General features: G+C 40.4%; 2 protein-coding genes across 2 annotated transcripts in view; one reads left to right on the forward strand and one right to left on the reverse strand.

Annotated features, from left to right (window-relative positions):
- LOC117350725 (lebercilin-like) overlaps nucleotides 1-8,252 on the forward strand; it is a 73,279-nt gene extending 65,027 nt beyond the window's left edge. Inside the window, exon 7 of the mRNA XM_033925257.1 lies at nucleotides 7,681-8,252. Coding sequence (XP_033781148.1) covers nucleotides 7,681-7,898 — 218 coding nt within the window. The 3' untranslated portion in view covers nucleotides 7,899-8,252. The remainder of the gene's footprint in view (nucleotides 1-7,680) is intronic.
- Nucleotides 8,253-13,861: 5,609 nt separating this feature from the next.
- LOC117349681 (olfactory receptor 10A7-like) lies at nucleotides 13,862-14,809 on the reverse strand. The gene has a single exon (XM_033923275.1). It carries the CDS (start codon nucleotides 14,807-14,809, stop codon nucleotides 13,862-13,864), a length of 948 nt encoding a protein of 315 aa, XP_033779166.1.
- Between the last annotated feature and the right edge of the window lie 5,569 nt (nucleotides 14,810-20,378).

Consider the following 20,378-nt stretch of genomic DNA (forward strand, 5'->3'; position numbering starts at 1 on the left):
TATCTTGAATGTTTCCATCATGTCTTCTCTCAGTCTTCTTATTTCAAGGGAGACGAGGCCCAGTTTCTCTAGCCTCTCATTGTACGGCAACTCCTCCAGCCCCTTAACCATTTTTGTCGCTCTTCTCTAGACCCTTTCGAGTAGTACTATGTCCTTTTTTGTGTACGGCGACAAGTGTTGGATGCAGTATTCCAGCTGGGGGTGTACCATGGCCCATTATAACAACATGATAACCTTTCCAGATCTGTTTGTGATCCCCTTTTTAATCATTCCTAGCATTCTGTTTGCCCTCTTCACTGCTGCCGCCATCTTTTATTATATATGTTTTTTGTTACCTGCATAGAATTGTCGGATGTGTGGGATATAAATTTTTAAATAAATAAATATTCTCAGCAGCACATGAAATTTGCCTTGGTACTACTATTTTCTGTTACACACTGGGCCATATTAAAGGGTAGGCACAGTAGGCACAAGCTTCGGGCCCAAAAACATCAGGGGGGCCTGCCAGTGTGGTGCTATGACCAGGGCCAGAGTTAGGGGAGAGCACACAGGGCTGCTGATTTGGGACCTGCTATCTGAGTATCTCTTTCCCTTGTTGGGCCATCTCCCACCCTTCCCCTCACCTTCACGTCACTTTTCCAAATCAGTTTTCTCTCTGAGGGGGAAGGGCCCTGAAGCGGCAGCCATTCTCATTAGTTGCACGCAGGTGGCTGCCCCGAAGCTTGTCCTCTGATGCCATCTGGCAGAAAACAGAAGATGCATCAGAGGAGAAGCTTTGGAGCAGTCGCATGCAACTAGTGAGAACAGCTTCCCTATCAGGGCCCGTCTGAGAAAGAGAACTTTGGTTTTGGAAAGTGTCCGTGAAGGTGAGGGGAAGGGAGGGAGATGCCCCGATAAGAGGAAGAGGCTGAGTGGCGCTTTAGGTTTATTGTGTGAAGAAAGAGGGGGATGACAATGAATGGAAGTGGGGGTTTGAGAGAGGGGGACAGATGCTGAATGAAAGGGGGTGAGAGAGGGGATCAGACTCTGGAAGGAAGAGGGGAGGAGAGAGAAAAATGGGCACATGCTGGATTGGGGGGATAGAGTTAGATACTGGAAGGGGTGAGGGAAAGACGTGGCAAGCTCTAGGAAGATACAGTGAAAGAGGAAAATTGACTGAATAGTAAGAAATAATTAAGACAGAGGCAGAAAATAAATTGAGAAGGAAGACCAGGGAAGAAAAGGAGGAAGGGAGAGGAGAGAGAGATGCCAGAGAATGGGGGAATGGAAGGACACAGATAACCAGATTTGGGGGTGGAAAGGGGAGATGCTAAAATCTACTGGGAGGAAGGGAGAGATGGAAGGGAAGAAGACAGATGCCACATCATGGGGGAAGTGGAGGGAAGTAGATGAATGCCAGATCAATTGGGAGGAGGAATAGATGGAAGGGAGAGGCAGACAGTTTCTGGAAGAGGCAAAGAAAGAGAGCAAAAGCTATATGGAAGAGGCAGGGAGAGGGCAGACAGTAGATGGAAGGAAGATAATGATGAGAAGATGAGGAAAGCAGAAACCAGACAACAAAAGTTAGAAATTTTTTTTCTATTTCTTTTAGCTTTAAGATTTAACTATTATGGTAGCTGTGTTGATAAATGTTTATAAATAGAAAATAGAAATAAGGTGATCCTTTTTATTGGACTAATTTTTAATACATTTTTTTATTCATTCAGAGACCAAAACTCCTTTCCTCAGGTCAGGGCAGGGATACCATAACAGCAGTATAGTTTACTGACCTGAAGAAAGAGGTTTTAACTTCTGAAAGCTAATTGAGAAATATATTAGTCCAATAAAATGACGGGCACTAAATTTTCTTACCGCCATGCCCCATGCCTCCTACCCAAATGCAAAATATAAATTGGTGGGCTTCCCAAAGCCCGGCCAGCTGAAGATCTCTTCCTTTAAGAAGGAAGGGGAGATTTGTTAGATGTTTGGGGGTTCCATAGAAGAGAAACTGCACTGGTACTGGTATGGTAATCTTTGTTGTTTGTTTTGAATAAAAAAAAAAAGAAAAAATGAAATCAAGTGGAAATAAAGAAGTAAATAAAAAAAACAGGTAAATAAATGGGGGCAAGAGGCGGGGTAGGGTGCCTAGGGGCCCTTGAAGAATTAATCCTGCCCTAGTTACACACTGAGGCCAGGATTCTCAAAAACCCGTGTTAAAAAGCAATGGTCTGCTAACGCAGCAAATCAAAAAAAGCGAGATATTCTTTAAAAAAATTGCGCATGAAAATGAGATCAGCGGATAGCAGCGAAGATTCGCTGAATTTGCATGTGCTCATCGCTGGCTCATAGCAATGGGCACATGTGCAGAAAAAACACATCAAGAAAAAACCCCCAAAACACAACAGCAGGAAAGATGCCCATACTCTTCCGCTGCCATGAAATCCCAGCCACATGCCACAACCCCACACCCCCTGAAGTGGGAAGATGCCCACTCTCCCCCACTAGCAAGTGACCCCCATGTCAAAAAATGTCCCCTCCATCGCCTCCATCGTCCCCTGCCTCCTATGCCCCTTCCCCTTCCCTCAAAATAGATGCCTGGAGGGACGCAAACTTCCTCCTTCCAGCTGGCCTGCGTCGTGTAAAATGGGCCTTCCCCTCCCCAGTGCATCTTGGAATGCACCGGTGAGGGACACAAAGCTGATTGGCCAAAGTTGTTTAAGGCCTCTCCCAAGGGATGCACCGGGAAGGTTCTGATTGGCCCAGATGACCCATAGGAGGGGACTTAGGCGTCCAGACTAATCAGAACCTTAGGCCACTTCCCAGTGCATCCGGGGAGAGGCTTGAGGCTCTGATTGGCCCAGGTTGTATAAGACCCCTCCCTCACTGCTCTTCCGGGGGGGGGGGGGGTGTTCACCGACGCTGCAGGTTTGGTTCTTGGGTATATTCATTTTAATGTTCTTTAAGCTATATTACTGTAGGGCTGTCTAATATGATTTGCCTCTTTGTGGATGATACTAAAATCTGCAATACAGTAGACACCTCTGATGGTATGGATAACATGAGGAAGGACCTAGTGAAGCATGAGGAATGTTATGAAATTTGGCAGCTAAGATTTAAAGCTAAGAAATGCAAGGTCATGCATTTAAGCTGTAAAAACCTAAAGGAATTGTACAGTTTAGGGGGTGAAGAACTTCTGTGCACAAAAGAGAAGCAGGTCTTGAGTGTGATAGTATATGATGATCTTAAGGTAGCCAAATAGGTTGAAAAGGCAATGGCAAAAGCTAGAAGGATGCTAGAATGCATAGGGAGAGGTATGACCAGTAGGAAAAAGGAGGTATTGATGCCCCTGTATAAGTCCCTGGTGAGATCTCATTTAGAATATTATGTACAATTGTGAAGACGCACCTTCAAAAAGATATAAATAGAATGGAGTTGGTCCAGAGGAAGGCTACTAAAATGATCAGTGGTCTACATCACAATAGTGTGCCTAGGGTATGTGACACCCGGGGCTAATCATTTTTAAACACCTCTCCCCCTGCCTCAATATTAAAAAAAGCTTTTAGAAATTTTATTTATTTATTTTTATAGCCCGTTCTCCCCAGAGACCTCAAAACAAATTACAGGTTTACATTCTCAGTGTTACAATATAACATTCTTGTAGAATCCCACTTTATTCCAGAACAATTGGATTAATTCCTTATACCCACCAGAACTTTGTGGGAAGCTTCAAATTCCAGAGACTTAAGCTCCACCTCTTTCACCTCAGCACTGTCCCCCCAGGATTCAATCTTCCTTCCTACAAGCCAGGCTGTAGGAGCTTGTTGTTTTCTTTAAAATTGTCCGGTTGTGTAGATACTGCAATGCCTGGGTTGGATGGTCAACTTCTGAAAGAATCACCTGATGTTAGAGGTAGATCTAGATATTGTCGCTATCACAGAGACATGGTTCAGTAAATCATATGGATGGGATGCAAACATACCGGGATATAATCTTTTTAGGAAGGACAGAGATGGTCAAAAAGGTGGAGGAGTAGCTCTCTATGTAAAGATAGACCGAAATGCAAGCAACCGAAATGCAAGGGACCTGGGGAGAGGAAGAAGCGATATGGATCGCTCTGAAAAGAGAAGATGGAACTTCTATCTACGTGGGTGTAGTCTACAGACCTCCGACTCAATCACAGCAAATTGATAAGCATCTGATTGTAGATATCCATAAGTTTGGAAGGAAAGAGGAGGTTCTACTGTTGGGAGATTTCAACCTGCCGGATGCAGACTGGAATGTTCCGTCTGCGGAATCGAAAAGAAGTAGGGAGATTGTGAATGCCTTTCAAGGGGTTCTGCTCAGACAAATGGTGACGGAACCCACGAGGGAAAAAGCGATATTGGATCTGGTCCTCACAAATGGAGAGAGTATCTCTAATGTTCGAGTGAGTGCTAACCTGGAAAGTAGCGATCAAACGGTTTGGTTTGATATAACGGCTAAAGTGGAGAGCAGCCGCATGATACTTAAAGTCCTAAATTTCAAATGTATGAACCTTAATGCAATGGGAGAGTACCTGAAGAAAGAGCTGTTAGGATGGGAGGACATAAGAGAAGTGGAAAGACAGTGGTCTAAGCTGAAAGGAGTGATAAAAATGGCTACGGACCTTTATGTGAAGAAAATAAATAAAAACAAGAGAAAAAGGAAGCCAATATGGTTTGCCAAACTAGTGGCGGAGAAAATAAAGGAGAAAGAGTTGGCGTTCGTGAAATATAAAAAAAACCAAGAAGAGGAGTGCAGAAAGGACTACAGGGTGAAACTGAAAGAAGCCAAGAGAGAGATACGTCTGGGGAAAGCACAGGTGGAAGAACAAATGGCTAAAAATGTTAAAAAAGGGAGACAAAAATTTTTTCTGATATATTAGTGAAAGGAGAAAGATGAAAAATGGAATTGCTAAACGAAAAGATGCTGGGAACTGATATGTGGAGAATGATGAGGAAAAAGCAAATGTGCTAAACAAATACTTCTGTTCTGTGTTCACAGAAGAAAATTCTGGAGAAGGACCGAGATTGTCTGGCAAAGTTACACGAGAAAATGGAGTAGATTCTGCGCCGTTCATGGAGGAAAGTGTTTATGAACAACTTGAAAAACTAAAGCTGGACAAAGCGATGGGACCAGACGGGATCCATCCCAGGATACTGAAGGAGCTCAGAGAGGTAATGGCGAGTCCTATTAAAGATTTATTCAACAAATCTCTGGAAACAGGAGTGGTTCCTGGGGATTGGAGGAGAGCGGATGTGGTTCCTATTCATAAAAGTGGTCACAGGGATGAAGCAGGAAACTATAGGCCTCACTTCGGTTGTTGGAAAAATAATGGAAGTGTTTCTGAAAGAAAGGATAGTGTACTTCCTTGAATCTAATGGGTTACAGGATCCGAGGCAACATGGCTTTACAAGAGGTAAATCATGCCAAATGAATCTGATTGAATTTTTTGATTGGGTGACCAGAGAGCTGGATCGAGGACATATGCTAGATGTAATTTGCTTAGATTTCAGCAAAGCCTTTGATACGGTTCCTCATAGGAGGCTGTTGAACAAACTTGAAGGGCTGAAGTTAGGACCCAAAGTGGTGAACTGGGTTAGAAACTGGCTGTCGGACAGACGCCAGAGGGTGGTGGTTAATGGAAGTCGCTCGAAGGAAGGAAAGGTGACTAGTGGAGTCCCTCAGGGTTCGGTGCTGGGGCCAATCCTGTTCAATATGTATGTAAGTGACATTGCTGAAGGGTTAGAAGGAAAAGTGTGCCTTTTTGCAGATGATACCAAGATTTGTAACAGAGTAGACACCGAAGAGGGAGTGGAAAATATGAAAAAGGATCTACAAAAGCTAGAGGAATGGTCTTATGCCTGGCAACTAAAATTCAACGCAAGAGTAATGCATTTGGGGATTAATAATTGGAAGGGACCATATATGCTGGGAGGTGAGAAGTTGATATGCACGGACGGGGAGAGGGACCTTGGGGTGATTGTGTCCGAAGATCTAAAGGTGAAAAAATTGTGACAAGGCAGTGGCTGCTGCCTGAAGGATGCTGGGCTGTATACAGAGAGGCGTAGCCAGTAGAAGGAAGAAGGTGTTGATGCCCCTGTACAGGTCATTGGTAAGGCCCCACTTGGAGTACTGTATTCAGTTTTGGAGACCGTATCTGGCGAAGAACGTAAGAAGACTTGAAGCAGTCTAGAGGAGGGCGACGAAAATGATAGGAGGCTTGCGCCAGAAGACATATGAGGAGAGACTGGAAGCCCTGAATATGTATACCCTAGAGGAAAGGAGGGACAGGGGAGATATGATTCAGACGTTCAAATACTTGAAGGGTATTAACGTAGAACAAAATCTTTTCCTGAGAAAGGAAAATGGTAAAAGCAGAGTACATAATTTGAGGTTGAGGGGTGGTAGATTCAAAGGTAATGTTAGGAAGTTCTACTTTAGGGAGGGGGTGGTGGATGCCTGGAATGCGCTCCCGAGAGAGGTGGTGGAGAGTAAAACTGTGACTGAGTTCAAAGAAGCGTGGGATGAACACAGAGGATCTAGAATCAGAAAATATTGAACTAAGGCCAGTACTGGGCAGACTTGCATAGTCTGTGTGTGTATATGGCCATTTGGGGGAGGATGGGCTGGAGAGGGCTTCAATGGCTGGGAGGGTTTAGATGGGCTAGAGTAGGTTTTAATGGAGATTTAGGCAGTTGGAACCCAAGCAGAGTACCAGGTAGAGCTTTGGATTCTTGCCCAGAAATAGCTAAGAAGAAAACAAAAAAAAAATTTAAATTGAAACAGGTTGGGCAGACTGGATGGACCATTCGGGTCTTTATCTGCCGTCATCTATTATGTTACTATATGTTACTATGTGGCTTAAATGTGTATGAGTTGAGTCTCTTTCATTTGAAATGAAGCTCTTGAATGAGAGGACATAGGATGAATTGAGAGGTGATAGGCTCTGGAGTAATCTAAGGAAATATTTTTTTACAGAAAGGGTGATGAATGCGTGGAACGATTTCCTGGAGGAGGTGGTGGAGATAGAGACTGTGTCTGAATTCAAGAAAACATGGGATAGGCACATTGGATCTTTTAGAGGGAGGTAGAAATAATGGTTACTGCGGATGGGCAGACTAGATGGGCCATTTGGCCTTTTCTGCCATAATGTTTCTATGTTTCTCTCTTGGGGCCTATTCTATAAATCATTTTGGCCCTCTGATGTTGAGGGCAAGAGTTGGGAGATTCCAGAGTCGCTGTAGGGAAGAGGGTAGAGAGGGTTTTTTTTTAAATTTAATTTATTTATATACCACTTATATCCAAACACTACAGACTGCTGTTTTCAATTCTGTTTGTAAATGTTAAAATCTATATAAAAGTCCACATTTTGTTGTATAATTTGATTTTATAATAACCTTCAGCACATAAGGACCATGTACAGAGATGCACAGCAAGATAGGGTCATAGTAACATTTCCAGTCCACATGGATCTGGAGTGGATCTGGAGGCTCTATGTGACACTATATACATTCATTTTTATTTTTTAAATTCTGTGGCCCAAAAGAGAGAGAGAAGGGCATGACGACAGGAAAAAAAAATCCATGGTAGTAGGGATTGGGAGAGTGATAAGGACATGAATTCTTGTTTGTTTTACTTCTTCTCAATATGCATACTAAAACCACATTTTTTTTCTTTCAGAATGGGAAAAAGAAGAATTTGAAAGACTACAAAAAGAAAACAGTTCCTTTCTGGGAAATGTGGAAAAAGAAGAAAAGGTTACGCTGGAGACAGAGGTGTATAAGATGGAAAATGAAAGGCTGGACTTTGACAAACTAGAAGAAAGGCGCTTGAAAGACATGTTGCTTGCAAGGATGAATGAAATTGACAAAGAAAATCAAGACACTTACTCTGATTAAATGGTGCAACAGCTAAACTGCCCCACCACCTTGGGTTTCTTGAATAATGTTCACTTACAAAACTTATGAAACGGCATGGTTTAGACAGGACTTAATGCTCTCCTTGTACTTTTTGACGTAGCAACTAGGTTTGTTATAGTATAAGATATAAAGGTGTTACCAATTCATTTTAGTATTTTCTCAGGTCTACATGCTTTGCTTATTTATTTTCTTCACTTTTCTTTCTTTCTTTCCCTTCCTTGCTTTTTCCTTTCTTTTTATATACATTATGTTATGGCAGAAGCATTGTGGTATATCTTTTGTTAATAATCTGTAATGTATATTCTTGAAATGATCAACAAAGAATGAAGGACTTGGTCGTATAATATCTACAATATATTGTAGAATTCTCAGATACCTGTGCTGTTAAATCATATTCGATTTTCTTAACAGCTTGTACAGGTGAAAGATATCATTCATTGAGTTCTACGTTTTACTAATGTGCAAATGCTTTGTGTAAACAACTCAAAAATAAAGTGCTACTGTGCTAATGAAACCCAAAACAGCACTTATCTTAGCATGCTGTCAGTTGTAGAATGGTATAATCAGGATTATACCATTCTACAACTGAGGGCATAACGGATTATACCATTCTACAACTATATCTCAAAAATGTGGGAGATATTGTCAAAATAGCTGGATAGAATAATCAATAAATATCTAAAATCTCAGCTTTATTCATTTTCTTTAAAATATTTTTCTTTTTCTTTCATACATTCATAAAGTGCTTCATCAATGTGACCATTTGTGCGTGAATGACAAACTACAGTGGTTATTCAAAGGACTTCATACTCTTCTTTGTCATATTATCAATCTTCTATCAGTAGGCTAAAACGTTCATTTATAGTCTCTCTTTGAATTGAATTTTGTTTATAACCACTGAGTAAAAGTGAACTAGTGCAAAAAGTGCTGTAGTGCTGTATTTTAAACTCCTTCGGGTTACATTTACCCCCCAACTCGAGTTTCGAGAATATCTTCGTCAGGAGGGGTACTAGGAGCATAAAACATGGTTACTGTGCTAATGAAATCCAAAACAGCACTTATCTTAGCATGCTGTCAGTTGTAGAATGGTATAATCCGGATTATACCATTCTACAACTGAGGGTATAACGGATTATACCATTCTACAACGGACAGCATGCTAAGATAAGTGCTGTTTTGGGTTTCATTAGCATGTAGAACTCAATGAATGATATCTTTAACCTGTATATGCTGTTAAGAAAATCGAATATGATTTAACAGCACAGGTATCTGAGAATTCTACAATATATTGTAGATATTATACGACCAAGTCCTTCATTCTTTGTTGATCTATCGATTTGTGGACTTGTTTCCATTGTGAAGTCTTTGAGTATTCTTGAAATAATGCCATATGGATTTCCATGTTTTGTTACTGAAATTTAATAAAAAATTTATTAACTTAAAAAAAAGACACTTATTCTGACGTTTGACGCAAAATCTTCTTCCCAAGTGCAACTCTCAGATTCAGTGCCAGAGAAAAAAAAATAAAACCTACAAGTTCTCAGAGTCTACACTAAAATTGTTTAATGGTCTTCCTGTATATGGCAGCAGTGAAACCAGTATAAAGGCAGAAGGACAGGGACACAGAGGCTTAAAGGCCATGGAGCCCAGTAGTGATTTAGCATTTGGCAGTTATGTACCTTCTTTTGGAAAACGTTCAGGGAGATCCAGTATGTTTAATCAAAAAAGTGATATTTTAGAAGACAAACCTGCTAGCAATATAGATGCTAATATCCAGAAAGAAAAAAAGGGGGAGGCCGTGAGAGAGAAAGAAAGACAGAAAAGGGGGAGGCCGGGAGAGAGAAAGAAAGGGGGGGGGGGGGCAGGGAGAGAGAGAAAGAAAGAAAGAAATGAATGAAAGAAAGAAAGGATGCACAGGCAGAAGGCTAATAAGGGCATGCAAGGGAAAAGTCCAAGTCAGAATGCATTAAATCTTAGCTTTATTATGGTTACTGGTTTCACCAGGCAAAAAGACAGGCTTCAGCTCAGCAGTTTCAAAACAAACAATCATTCACCTTTGGCAAACATAAGCTTCTCAATCAGAGGCAAAACCCTCAAATCCAGTGTCCAGGTTTTGTAAGAAAAGCCTTATCATTCAGTCCCCTGCCTCTGGACTTTCTCAGTATTCTGATACACAGTCCTCTTCACCAGAGCAGGTAGTTTAAGAACATCAGTTTAGAACATTTACTAAGCTGCTTATGCTCCAGAAGCTGCACCAGTTCATGGGCATGTAAAGCCCAGAAAAGAAAAAAAAAACTCCAGACAAAACTGAGCAACAAAACAGGGAAGCATATCATATGGTTTATCTCCAGCTCTACGCTTCCCCAAACAAACTGTTGTTCTGTAAGTAGGCATAGCACTCACATGCACAGGTTTTATAATGAAAACTTAGCACAACTAAGCTTGTGGAGAAGTTTTCTTTTGGATAGCCTAGGCTTTGGGAACGTGCAGGGCTCTCAGAACGTTTCCCTGCTGAGACCTTACTGTGATCAATTATGCACAGCTGTGGGGAAGGAACCTACCTGGCTCAGCCTAGCAGCTAACAGGAAAATACCTCCAAACATTTGTTAGGCTCAAAATTAAAGCTCTCAGGTACAAACTTAAAGTTCAATATAAAAGGAGAGAAATACAAGGCTTCAAGAGGAAAGAAACAAATTCAGGAAATAGGGAGAAATAGAAAAAGGTTAGCATGATAATTAAGGAGAAGAGAATAGTGAGTACAGAGGTAGAAATGTGGTCATGGGGATTAGATGGAAGAAAATAGGAGGCTGTAAAAGATGAGAAATCGGAGAGCTAGCAACTGAGAGGAGATGAAAAATTGATAGGTAGCTGAAAATTAAAAATATGTGAGAGAGGGTGGAATTTGGATGGAGAGACAGAAAAGAAAAAAAAAATGAAAGGAAATAACTGAAAGGGAAATATCAATCTCTTAGATAGTTATAGAGAGGAAATGGAACAAGAAAGAAGAGAGGAGAAAAGAAAATGAACAGCAGATAATGGAAAGATAATTAGCAGAAGGTTGACAAGAAAGCAGAAAAGAGAAACTGGGTCCAAGATGATTGAAAAGTAAAATGTCCAGACAGCAAAGGTAGAAAAACATGTTTTATTCTGAATTTATTAACGAGAATATGTTAGCTTTAGAATATATGCATCATAGACTTATTTATCTATGTATTTATTTATTTATTTTAGGTATTTATATACGGCCTATCAAAGGAGTCCTTTTACTAAGGCTCACTAGCCAATTTAGCGCGCGCTAAACACAAACACATCCATTATATTCTATGGACGCATTAGCATTTAGCGCGTGCTAAATTGGCTAGTGCACTTTAGTAAAAGAGGGGGAAAGTTATTTAAGTGGTTTATAATCAGGTACTCAAGCGTTCTCACTATCTGTCCTGGTGGGCTCACAATCTATTGCATTTCATATTACATTTACCCTCTCTATTGCTTTTAGCGCGCACTAAGCACGTGCTAAACGCTAACACATGCATGTTATCCTATGCACACGTTAGCATTTAGCACGTGCGTTGATTTAGCGCGTGATAAATGCGCGCTTAAACGCACGCTAAAACGCTTCGTGCACCTTAATAAAAGAGGGCCTTAGTGGGCCAGACGTTTGATGGGGTAGCGCTTGAACCAAAAATAGATGGACACCAATTTTCTCCCTACCCAAATAGAAAATGCTGTATAAATAACATGAGCCAGCAGGGATTCCCAAGTCCTGCCAATTGAAGACCACTTCCTCCTGTCCAGCAGCCAGAAATCTCCAAGCTCTGTTGCTAGTGGCATTTTCCCCAAATTGCCACTGCATGAAAGCTGAGCAGGTATGGGATGGGGTGGGGGCTGCAGCAACTCTGAAATACTGATGCTGGCTGCAGAACCTGGGAGAGTTTTAGTCGTTGGACCTTAGGGGGATAAGATAGACATCAGACGGTGAGGCATGAGGATCTCCACCAACCACAGCAAAGGAAATGTTAATTGGGCTATCGATTGTGTTCAATAGAAAATTAAATGAATTTTTATTTCTCAAATGTTGTAATACTTTCTGAGTTTACCTTTTTGAAATTCCCAGTTTAATTTTGGCGATTCATATTTCAACTCTGTGATACCTTGTTATGAATTTGATAAAGTCGTTTTGTGTGTGAAGTCATTTAAAATTGCTTTATGTGTGGGAGTAGTGGCAAGTAAGGAACTAGGGGGAGGGGGAAAGAAGGAGAGGGGATTGGAAGCCAACCTCCATAATTTCTGCCCAGGATCCTGGCATGTCTAAAACTGGCCCTGTTTTGCCCCCAAGGCCCTGAGATCTTGTCAACAACCTGAGCCTGGCACCGTGCCTGCCAATCACTGGAGACCAGCAGCAATCAAGCCAAAAGTGAAAGCAGCTTTCTAAAGTGAATTGACAATAGTAGAGAGAGGCAGCAAGGACGGTGAGAGAAAGAGACAGTAGGAAGCTGACACCCCCAGTAACCGGCAATCCCATTATGGTGAAATTGTATGTCCTGAAGATCAGCAATGACTCTAGGAAGAAGGTAGGAAGTAATTCTTTACAGAACCTCTAATCACAAGGATATTTTAGAATAAAGTAATGTGTTAGGATCAGGGTTAAGATAGGAGATGGGTAATGCTATGGTGAGTGATCTGGTGAAGATTACAGTTCAGATCAGGATTTGTGTGGTTTCTGATCTATCATTAAAGGGTTTTTCACAAGAGAATACAAGAACATGTCAAAGAATGCAATAGAAAAAAATATGCAATTTTCTTAACATATATTTTACATTTTTTTTTCATCTTACATAACCCATTCAAGAACAGTCTAGTGTATTAAAAAGTGTGCCAGTTCCCATTGGGCCTGATTCTATAAAAGACGCCTACAGTTAGGCATCTAGACATAGAAACATAGAATCATGACGGCAGATAAAGGCCAAATGGCCCATCTAATCTGCCCATCACAGTAACCATTATCTCCTCCTCTCCCTATTGGCTAAGGCTCTAAACATTTTCATCTCCTTTTCCTATAGGCTAAGGCTCTGTGCACCTGAATTGTGAGGTCTTAGAGCTACCCATCCGCAGTAACCATAATCTCTTTCTCTTTCTGAGAGATCCCACGTGCCTATCCCAGGCCCTCTTGAATTAAGACACAGTCTCTGTTTTCACCACCTCTTTCAGGAGACTATTCCACGCTGGCACTCCTAGGTGATCTAATTGCTTAACTTAAGGTTTTAATTGACTCAATCAATCCTGTTAACTAAACAGACCATTAAAAAACAATTAAAAAAATAAATAATATTCTGAAAAGTGGGTGTGATTTGGGACTGTGTTTTTTGTGTAGAATGAGTTAGGCACCGGCAGACATTTGTAGAATCAGGCTCATTGTGTCTCACATTAGGATCATTTCAATAATCAACATGATTTTTTGTTACTATTTCTACACACATTTTTATCTTTACAGTTCACATAGAAACAGAAATATTAATGCAGATAAAGACCAAATGGCCCATCGGGTCTGCCCATCCGCAGCAACTATTATCTCCTTCTCTCTCTAAGAGATCCCACGTGCTTATGTAGGCAAGAATGAATTTTACTGAGATTACTCCAAAATATTTTATCAATGGCATTACCTTGGAACAAAATTGATCCCTCAATCTCAACTAAACCATATATTAAATGTTGCATAGAAAAATATTTCAGTGTATTTGCCCCAATCAGGTTGATATTAAAGTTCATAATCTAGGCACTCTTTTATTAAGCCATGATATAGTTTTCTACTGAGGCCCAGGGTGCTAAATGCTCTGGTGCACATAGGAATTCAATCGTTTAGCGCTTCGGGTCATGGTAAAAACTTCTACCGTTGCATAATAAAAAGGGGTGTATATGATCATTGCTTGAAGTGGCAGCAGTTCTCATTTTGAAGACTTCAAATTCCTATTTCTATTAATTCTTTTGTTCAAAACACCTAGTACTTCCTTATTTCTCAGGCTGTAAATCAATGGGTTCAACATTGGGATTAAAGCAGCATAGAACAAAGCAAATAATTTGTCAACAATAGGAGAATGAGAGGATTTAGGGAGTAAGTAAGTCAACATGGCCGTGCCGTAGAATAGACACACAGAGGTCAGATGGGAGGCACAGGTGGAGAAGGCTTTCTGTCTTCCCTCTGCAGATCGGATTCTGAGGATTGTGGAAAGGATGCGGATGTAGGAGACAAGGATAAATAGAAAGGGCATGAGGATTAAAATCACACTGTTTATGAACACTGCAATTTCAATCTGGAAGGTATCGTGGCAAGAAAGCTTAAGGATAGGAGGGATGTCACAGAAAAAGTGATCGATTCTGTTGGGGCCACAGAAAGGCAAGCTAAAGACTAAGACAGTTGGTACAAGCATAGACACAATTCCACTAATCCAAGAACCCGCCACCAAGAAGGCGCACGTTTTCTTCTTCATGATGGTAGAATAATGCAGTGGGCTGCAGATAGCCACGTAGCGGTCGTAAGACATCACAGCCAGAAGACAACACTCGGCAACCCCTAGAAAAAGAAAGAAATACATCTGTGTGGCACAAGCAAAAAAAGAAACACTTTTGTCTTCCACCAAAAAGTTCACCAACATCTTGGGGACATTGACGGAGGTATAGCAGATCTCCAGGAAAGAAAGGTTCCTGATGAAATAGTACATAGGCTTCTGAAGGAGAGAATCTGTTGTTACTATGAAAATAATAGTAACGTTACCTAAAAGTGTGAAAACATACAAAAACAAAAATATTAGGAAGAGTAAACACTGCACAGTGGGGTCACTAGAGAAGCCCAAGAGGATAAACTCTGTCACAAAAGATTGGTTTTCCCTGATCATTCCGATGGTATCTTTCACCTGATGAGATAATAATTGAGAAAAAATAGCATTGGCGATAGAAAGCCAAGAAGACATGGTTAAGATATACAGGGATTAAATTTGTAAAATAAGTAAGAGGCTGGTTTGAAAAGTCTGGTAAAAAAAACAACAACCCAAAAACAAGCTAAAAAAATATTTTTAGAAACTTGACAAAACCTATTTAACTTTATTTATTTTTTTTACCAAACTTTTCAAACCACTATTGTATATTGCTATATACACAAATAAATGACATAGATATTTATACCTGTTCACTGTTCCCTCTAAGCTAAGCAGGAGTTCTGCACTGACAGTTTTGTCGGGGGGGGGGGGGGATGTTGTTGTTTCATTATCACATTTTCAATACTGAGGGATAGGCAAACTCTTCAGGACCCTAGGGAATCTGCCTTTCCCTAGAATCTGAAAAGACAGTATTGAAGCACCACCCCCTACTGGCAGCAATGCAATTGGAGGACTCCTTCTTAGCTCAAAGGGGATAGTGAAACTGCTCTTGATTTGATAAGGCACCTATGTTGTATGTCAAAAGGGAAGGTGTTTAAATGCCTTTTTGAATTAGATTCTCAGAATTATCCCTTATAAAGCAATAATCCTGCTCCAAAAGAAAATGGAAATATGTCTGTGTTCCTTAGGTGTGAACTTGTCTATTTTATGAAATATGTGTGTAAGTCTCAATCCTGCCCTTGTTCTATCCAAACTATACCCTTCGGAAGTTGTATTCATTTAAAAAGGCATTCTGTGTTTTTGGCATATATCAGTCTTACACAAATAGTCACGCAATTTTCTTATCTTTTTATTTAAGATTGTGTTTCTTTTATCAAATTTTTAACAAATATCTGAAGACTATCAGCCTGTTTTGGTTGCCCCACGGCAACAGCCTCGAAGCCCTTTAAATCTCTATGGGCTTCAGGGCCGTTACCACGCAGCAGCTACTAGCGCGGCTTTGTAAAGCATGCCCTATGGCTCCCTTTTATCAAGCTATGGCAGAGTGTCTAAGTGCTGAATGGTAAGGTAAACGCCTGACGCTTATTCGATTACTATGATTGTCAGAGCACTTGTTTCACTGGCCAGTACTAGAATACAGTGGAACCTTGGTTTACGAGCATAATTCGTTCCAGAAGCATGCTCGTAAACCAAAATACTCATATATCAAAGCGAGTTTCCCCATAGGAAATAATGGAAACTCGCTTTGATACGTTCCCACCCCTCCTGAGGCCAGCGGCGCTGCTCCCCCCCCAACACTCGCAAAGACCCCCCTCCACGTGATCCGCCACCCCACCTCCACGTGAACCGAAACCCCCCGCCCGAACAACTTAAACTTACCCCCCATCTGGCACCGGCACGCAGCCCACAGGACGTGCCAGTGCCGCTAGATCTTCCTGCTTCTGCCGGCCTTGAGATCTCCAAGAATCTCGGCGAGAGGGAGAATTAGAAGTACTTGAGCATGCGCAGATGCATGCTCAAGGCCGGCAGTAGCAGGAAGATCTAGCAGCACTGGCATGTCCTGTGGGCTGCGTGCCGGTGCCAGATGGGGGGTAAGTTTAAGTTGTTTGGGCAGGAGGTGCCACTTCACACGGGGGGGAGGGGGTGCCGGTTCGAGCAGGGGAGGGGGCCTTTGCGAGCGGAGGGAGCGATGCCGGTTATGGAGGGGAGGGTGCTCGCAAATCGAGTCAACACTCAGTTTGAGAGACAAGTTTTGCGAAAATGTTTTGCTCATCTTGCAAAACACTCGCAAACCGGGTTACTCGCAAACCGAGGTTTGACTGTACTTCACCATGGCTGCCTATATTTAATTTTTTATTTTTTTTTTAAATTAAAAACTAGAGAGGTTAGAGCACTTCAGATTAGAAAAAAGATAGAGAATCGATCGATGTCTACAAAATCCTGATTGATGTAGAACGGGTAGAAATGGATCGATTTTTTACTGCATCAAGATTTACAAATACTAGGGGACACTAGATAAAATTGCAGAGTAATACTTTAAAAACTAATAGCAATAATTATTTTTTTCACTTAGAGAATAGTTAAGTTCTGTAACGCGTAGTTGGTTTTATAAAAGGTTTTGACAAGTTCCTGGAGGAAAAGTCCATAAACTGCTGTTGAGACAGAAATGGGAGAAGCCACTGCTTGCTCTGGATTGGTGGCAAAAAAAGCAGCTACTATTTGAGTTTTTGTTATGTACTTGTGACTTGGATTGGCCTCCGTGCAATTGGGCTGCAATCTAGTCGGGTTTTCAAGATTGCCCCAATGAATATGCATGAGATCTATGTGCATGCACTGCTTTCAATGCATATTCATTGGGGAAATCCTGAAAACCCGAATGGATTCTGGCCCTCAAGGAGGAACTTTGAGATCCCTGCTTTATATGCATGTCATATATGAGTGGTTTTAAAAGTTTGGTAAAAATTCAAGTTAAATATGTATTTTTTTTATTTGACAAAACCTTATTTTTCAGCAGAATGGAAAAACTGGAAACTCGCTGGATTAAGTGAATAGCCCTCAATGGAGAGTATATTGAAAAATATAACTGGTTCTTTATTAAAAAAAAAACTTTTCAAACTGCCCTTGTATAGTTGTATATTTTGTTCTGCAAACCATATCAAGCCCTATTTTTTATCGGAATGAGGTGATATAACAAGATGAGAGATTAGATTAGATTAGATTTACACAAGGAAGAAACTTTATATTAGTCTTCTTATCACATGTTCCACGGTTTGTGGTGAAAATTCCCATCATTCTCAGTTTCTCTTCCAAATTCTGGCCTAATAGGTTTGCTTTGGTCTTGCAGAAAGTTGGCAAACTATTGAGCCCCTATACAATGAATTGATACATATATAAAGTATTAAATACACTACTTTGCAAAATATCCTACAGCCTCTCATCTTGTTATCATCATCAAATAATGCCACATTCAGAGGACATTGAAACAACCTTTTAACTGCGCACCTGCTTATGTTATGCTCTTAAACAAGTCAACGCTGGTTACATTTTTAATTCCACTGTACAATATTAAGGTTTTTTGTTTTCCCTGCCTTTTGTTTTTTTCCCTGATTGTCTTACTTTCCTTTAATGATTTTGTATTTCATTCTCCTTTATCCTTTTGTTTATGGTTTGTTAAGTTTGTCTATTAGTCCGCTTGGATGTAATATATTACTAAGTATTGTATTGTTCCCCAAATATTGTAATTTTAAAATGTTCATCGCTTAGAAATATGATTAAGCGATGAATCAAAAATTTTATGAAACTTGAAACATTAAGGGCTCCTTTTACAAAGGTGCGCTAGCATTTTTAGCGCAAGCATAAGATTAGCGCACGCCATAGTGCGTGCTAGCCGAAAAATTACCGCCTGCTTAAAAGGATCCGGTAGCGGCTAGCGCGCGTGGCATTTTAGTGCACTTTTGTAAAAGGAGCCCTAAGTTTCAAGTTTATTTAAAATTTCTTATACCGCCCAATCAACCTTCTAGGCGGTGTACAAAATCATAAAAACATACTTTAGCTAAAATACAAATTTAAGATGACAGAGCGTCACCTAACAATAACTTTCGGAGACTTTTAAAACAAAGACAAACGGGAACAAAAGGTAAAAAGGCAAGAACTACAATAGTCAAAGTAAAAGAGAACAATTAGGGAAAAAACAATAGGAGGGTCTGCTTTCAATAATGTTGAACTCAATTGCCCTTAAAAGGACAGTTAGGTCTCGAAGGTATCAAGAAAGAGAAATGTCTTTAGCTTCGTCTTAAAATTATTAAGAATTGATTCTTCGCGTAAATTATATGTGATATTATTCCAGAGAGAAGGGGAGGTAACAAAGAAGATAGTAGACCTCATTGTTTTTATATATTTCAGTGATGGAATAGAAAAAAAGGTTATTGGCAGTCGATCTTAGAGTCTTAGAAAGATTATAAGGATAAGAAGATTATTATTAAATTTGGGTTGATTGTTTTGTTTGGTCTTAAATGTTAACAAAATAATTTTATAAGTGATTCTGTGTTCCACTGGCAATCAGTGGGCTTCTTGCAAGAGGGGGGTAACATGGTCGGATTTCTTTGCATTGAATATAATCTTTACAGCGGTGTTCTTGATTTATCTGGAGTCTTCTTATTTCTTTTTTAGTTATGGCTTTATAGAGGGCATTACAATAGTCGATGCACAAAATCACGAGAGAATGAATCAAGATGTTCAAAGACGCAGCATCTAATAGTTTGGATAAAGACCTGATCATACGTAGCTGATGAAATCAACGTTGGACCACTGTACTAACATGAAGATGATAATTAAATTTACTATCGAAAGTGACTCCAAGTAATTTGAGTGAAGGTATGATTTTAATAGGTTGAGACTTGAATTTAAGAGGGGTCTGCGTGGATTTTTGGGAAAAATCATTACTTTGGACTTTTCAATATTCAAAGAGAGCATATGTAGGTCCAGCCAGGAATTAATATTTTCCAATTTATGGTTTTGAACTTTATTTCTGTTTGATTATTTAGATCTATTGGGTGAATTAGTTAGACATCATCTGCATAAGCAAACATTGTGAATCCGATAGATTGCTCTAATGTTAAAAGGGGGGGCCAGGAAAATATTGAAAAGTAAGGGAGATAAGATGGAACCCTGGGAGATACCATAATCAGTTGTAAATGAATCAGACGATCTGTAAAAAAAGATGGAAACCAGTCCAAGACCTGGTCTTTGATTCCGATTTCACAAAGATGAGACAAAAGAAGCTTATGATCTATTGTGTCAAATGCTGATGATAGATCTAAAGAAATAAGTAAGATGGACTGGTGATGGTCGAGATGATAAAGAATTTTTGTAGTCAACCCAATAAGTGAAAGTTCTGTGGAATGATATTGACGGAATCTATTACATTTAAGTTGCCATTTCTTTGTGTCTTTATACCTCCAGGGATTCAAGACAAAGTTGGACAAGTTCCTGCTAAACTGGAACGTACCAAGTGAGGCTGGACTCATTTAGAGCACTGGTCTTTGACCTGGGGGCCGCCGCGTGAGCGGACTGCTGGGCAGGATGGACCACTGGTGTGACCCAGCAGCGGCAATTCTTATGTTTTTATGTTCTTCAGGCTAAGATTTAGAGAAATGAAGACCTTTACACCTTCAGGCTAAGAAGTTGCAAAAGTCTGCAAATGCTTGGTTTGTTCAGCAGGTTTCAAAGTGTAAGTAAAGACCTGCAGGTAGAAAGTGTGTGGGGTCTGTTTCCTAATACAGCTGATTTGAAAATGGCATGTAGTGTATACCTGCTTACACTAGTATATTGTGACATGAAGTAGTTAGTAAGAAGTGATTTTGAATTAGAATAGGCTACACATTGTACCCTCTAGGTTTTTAAATCTAAGTACCTTTTATAGACCTGTCCTTGTTGTTTGGAACGCATAGAGTGGAAACTGCCATGGTCGCATGTGTGTTTGATATGTCGAATGGTGATTAGATGGTGACTCCAGCTGTGAAGAACTAAGGCTGGTCAGACTTGTACGGTCTATGTCCTGTATATGACAATTTGGGTTAGGATGAGCTGG

This window comes from Geotrypetes seraphini, chromosome 16 (assembly GCF_902459505.1).
Source record: "Geotrypetes seraphini chromosome 16, aGeoSer1.1, whole genome shotgun sequence".
Taxonomy (NCBI): domain Eukaryota; kingdom Metazoa; phylum Chordata; class Amphibia; order Gymnophiona; family Dermophiidae; genus Geotrypetes; species Geotrypetes seraphini.

Excerpts from the sequence above, each read along its gene's own strand:
- LOC117349681 (XM_033923275.1), bottom strand. The coding sequence starts at position 14,809 with ATGATCAGGGAAAACCAATCTTTTGTGACAGAGTTTATCCTCTTGGGC.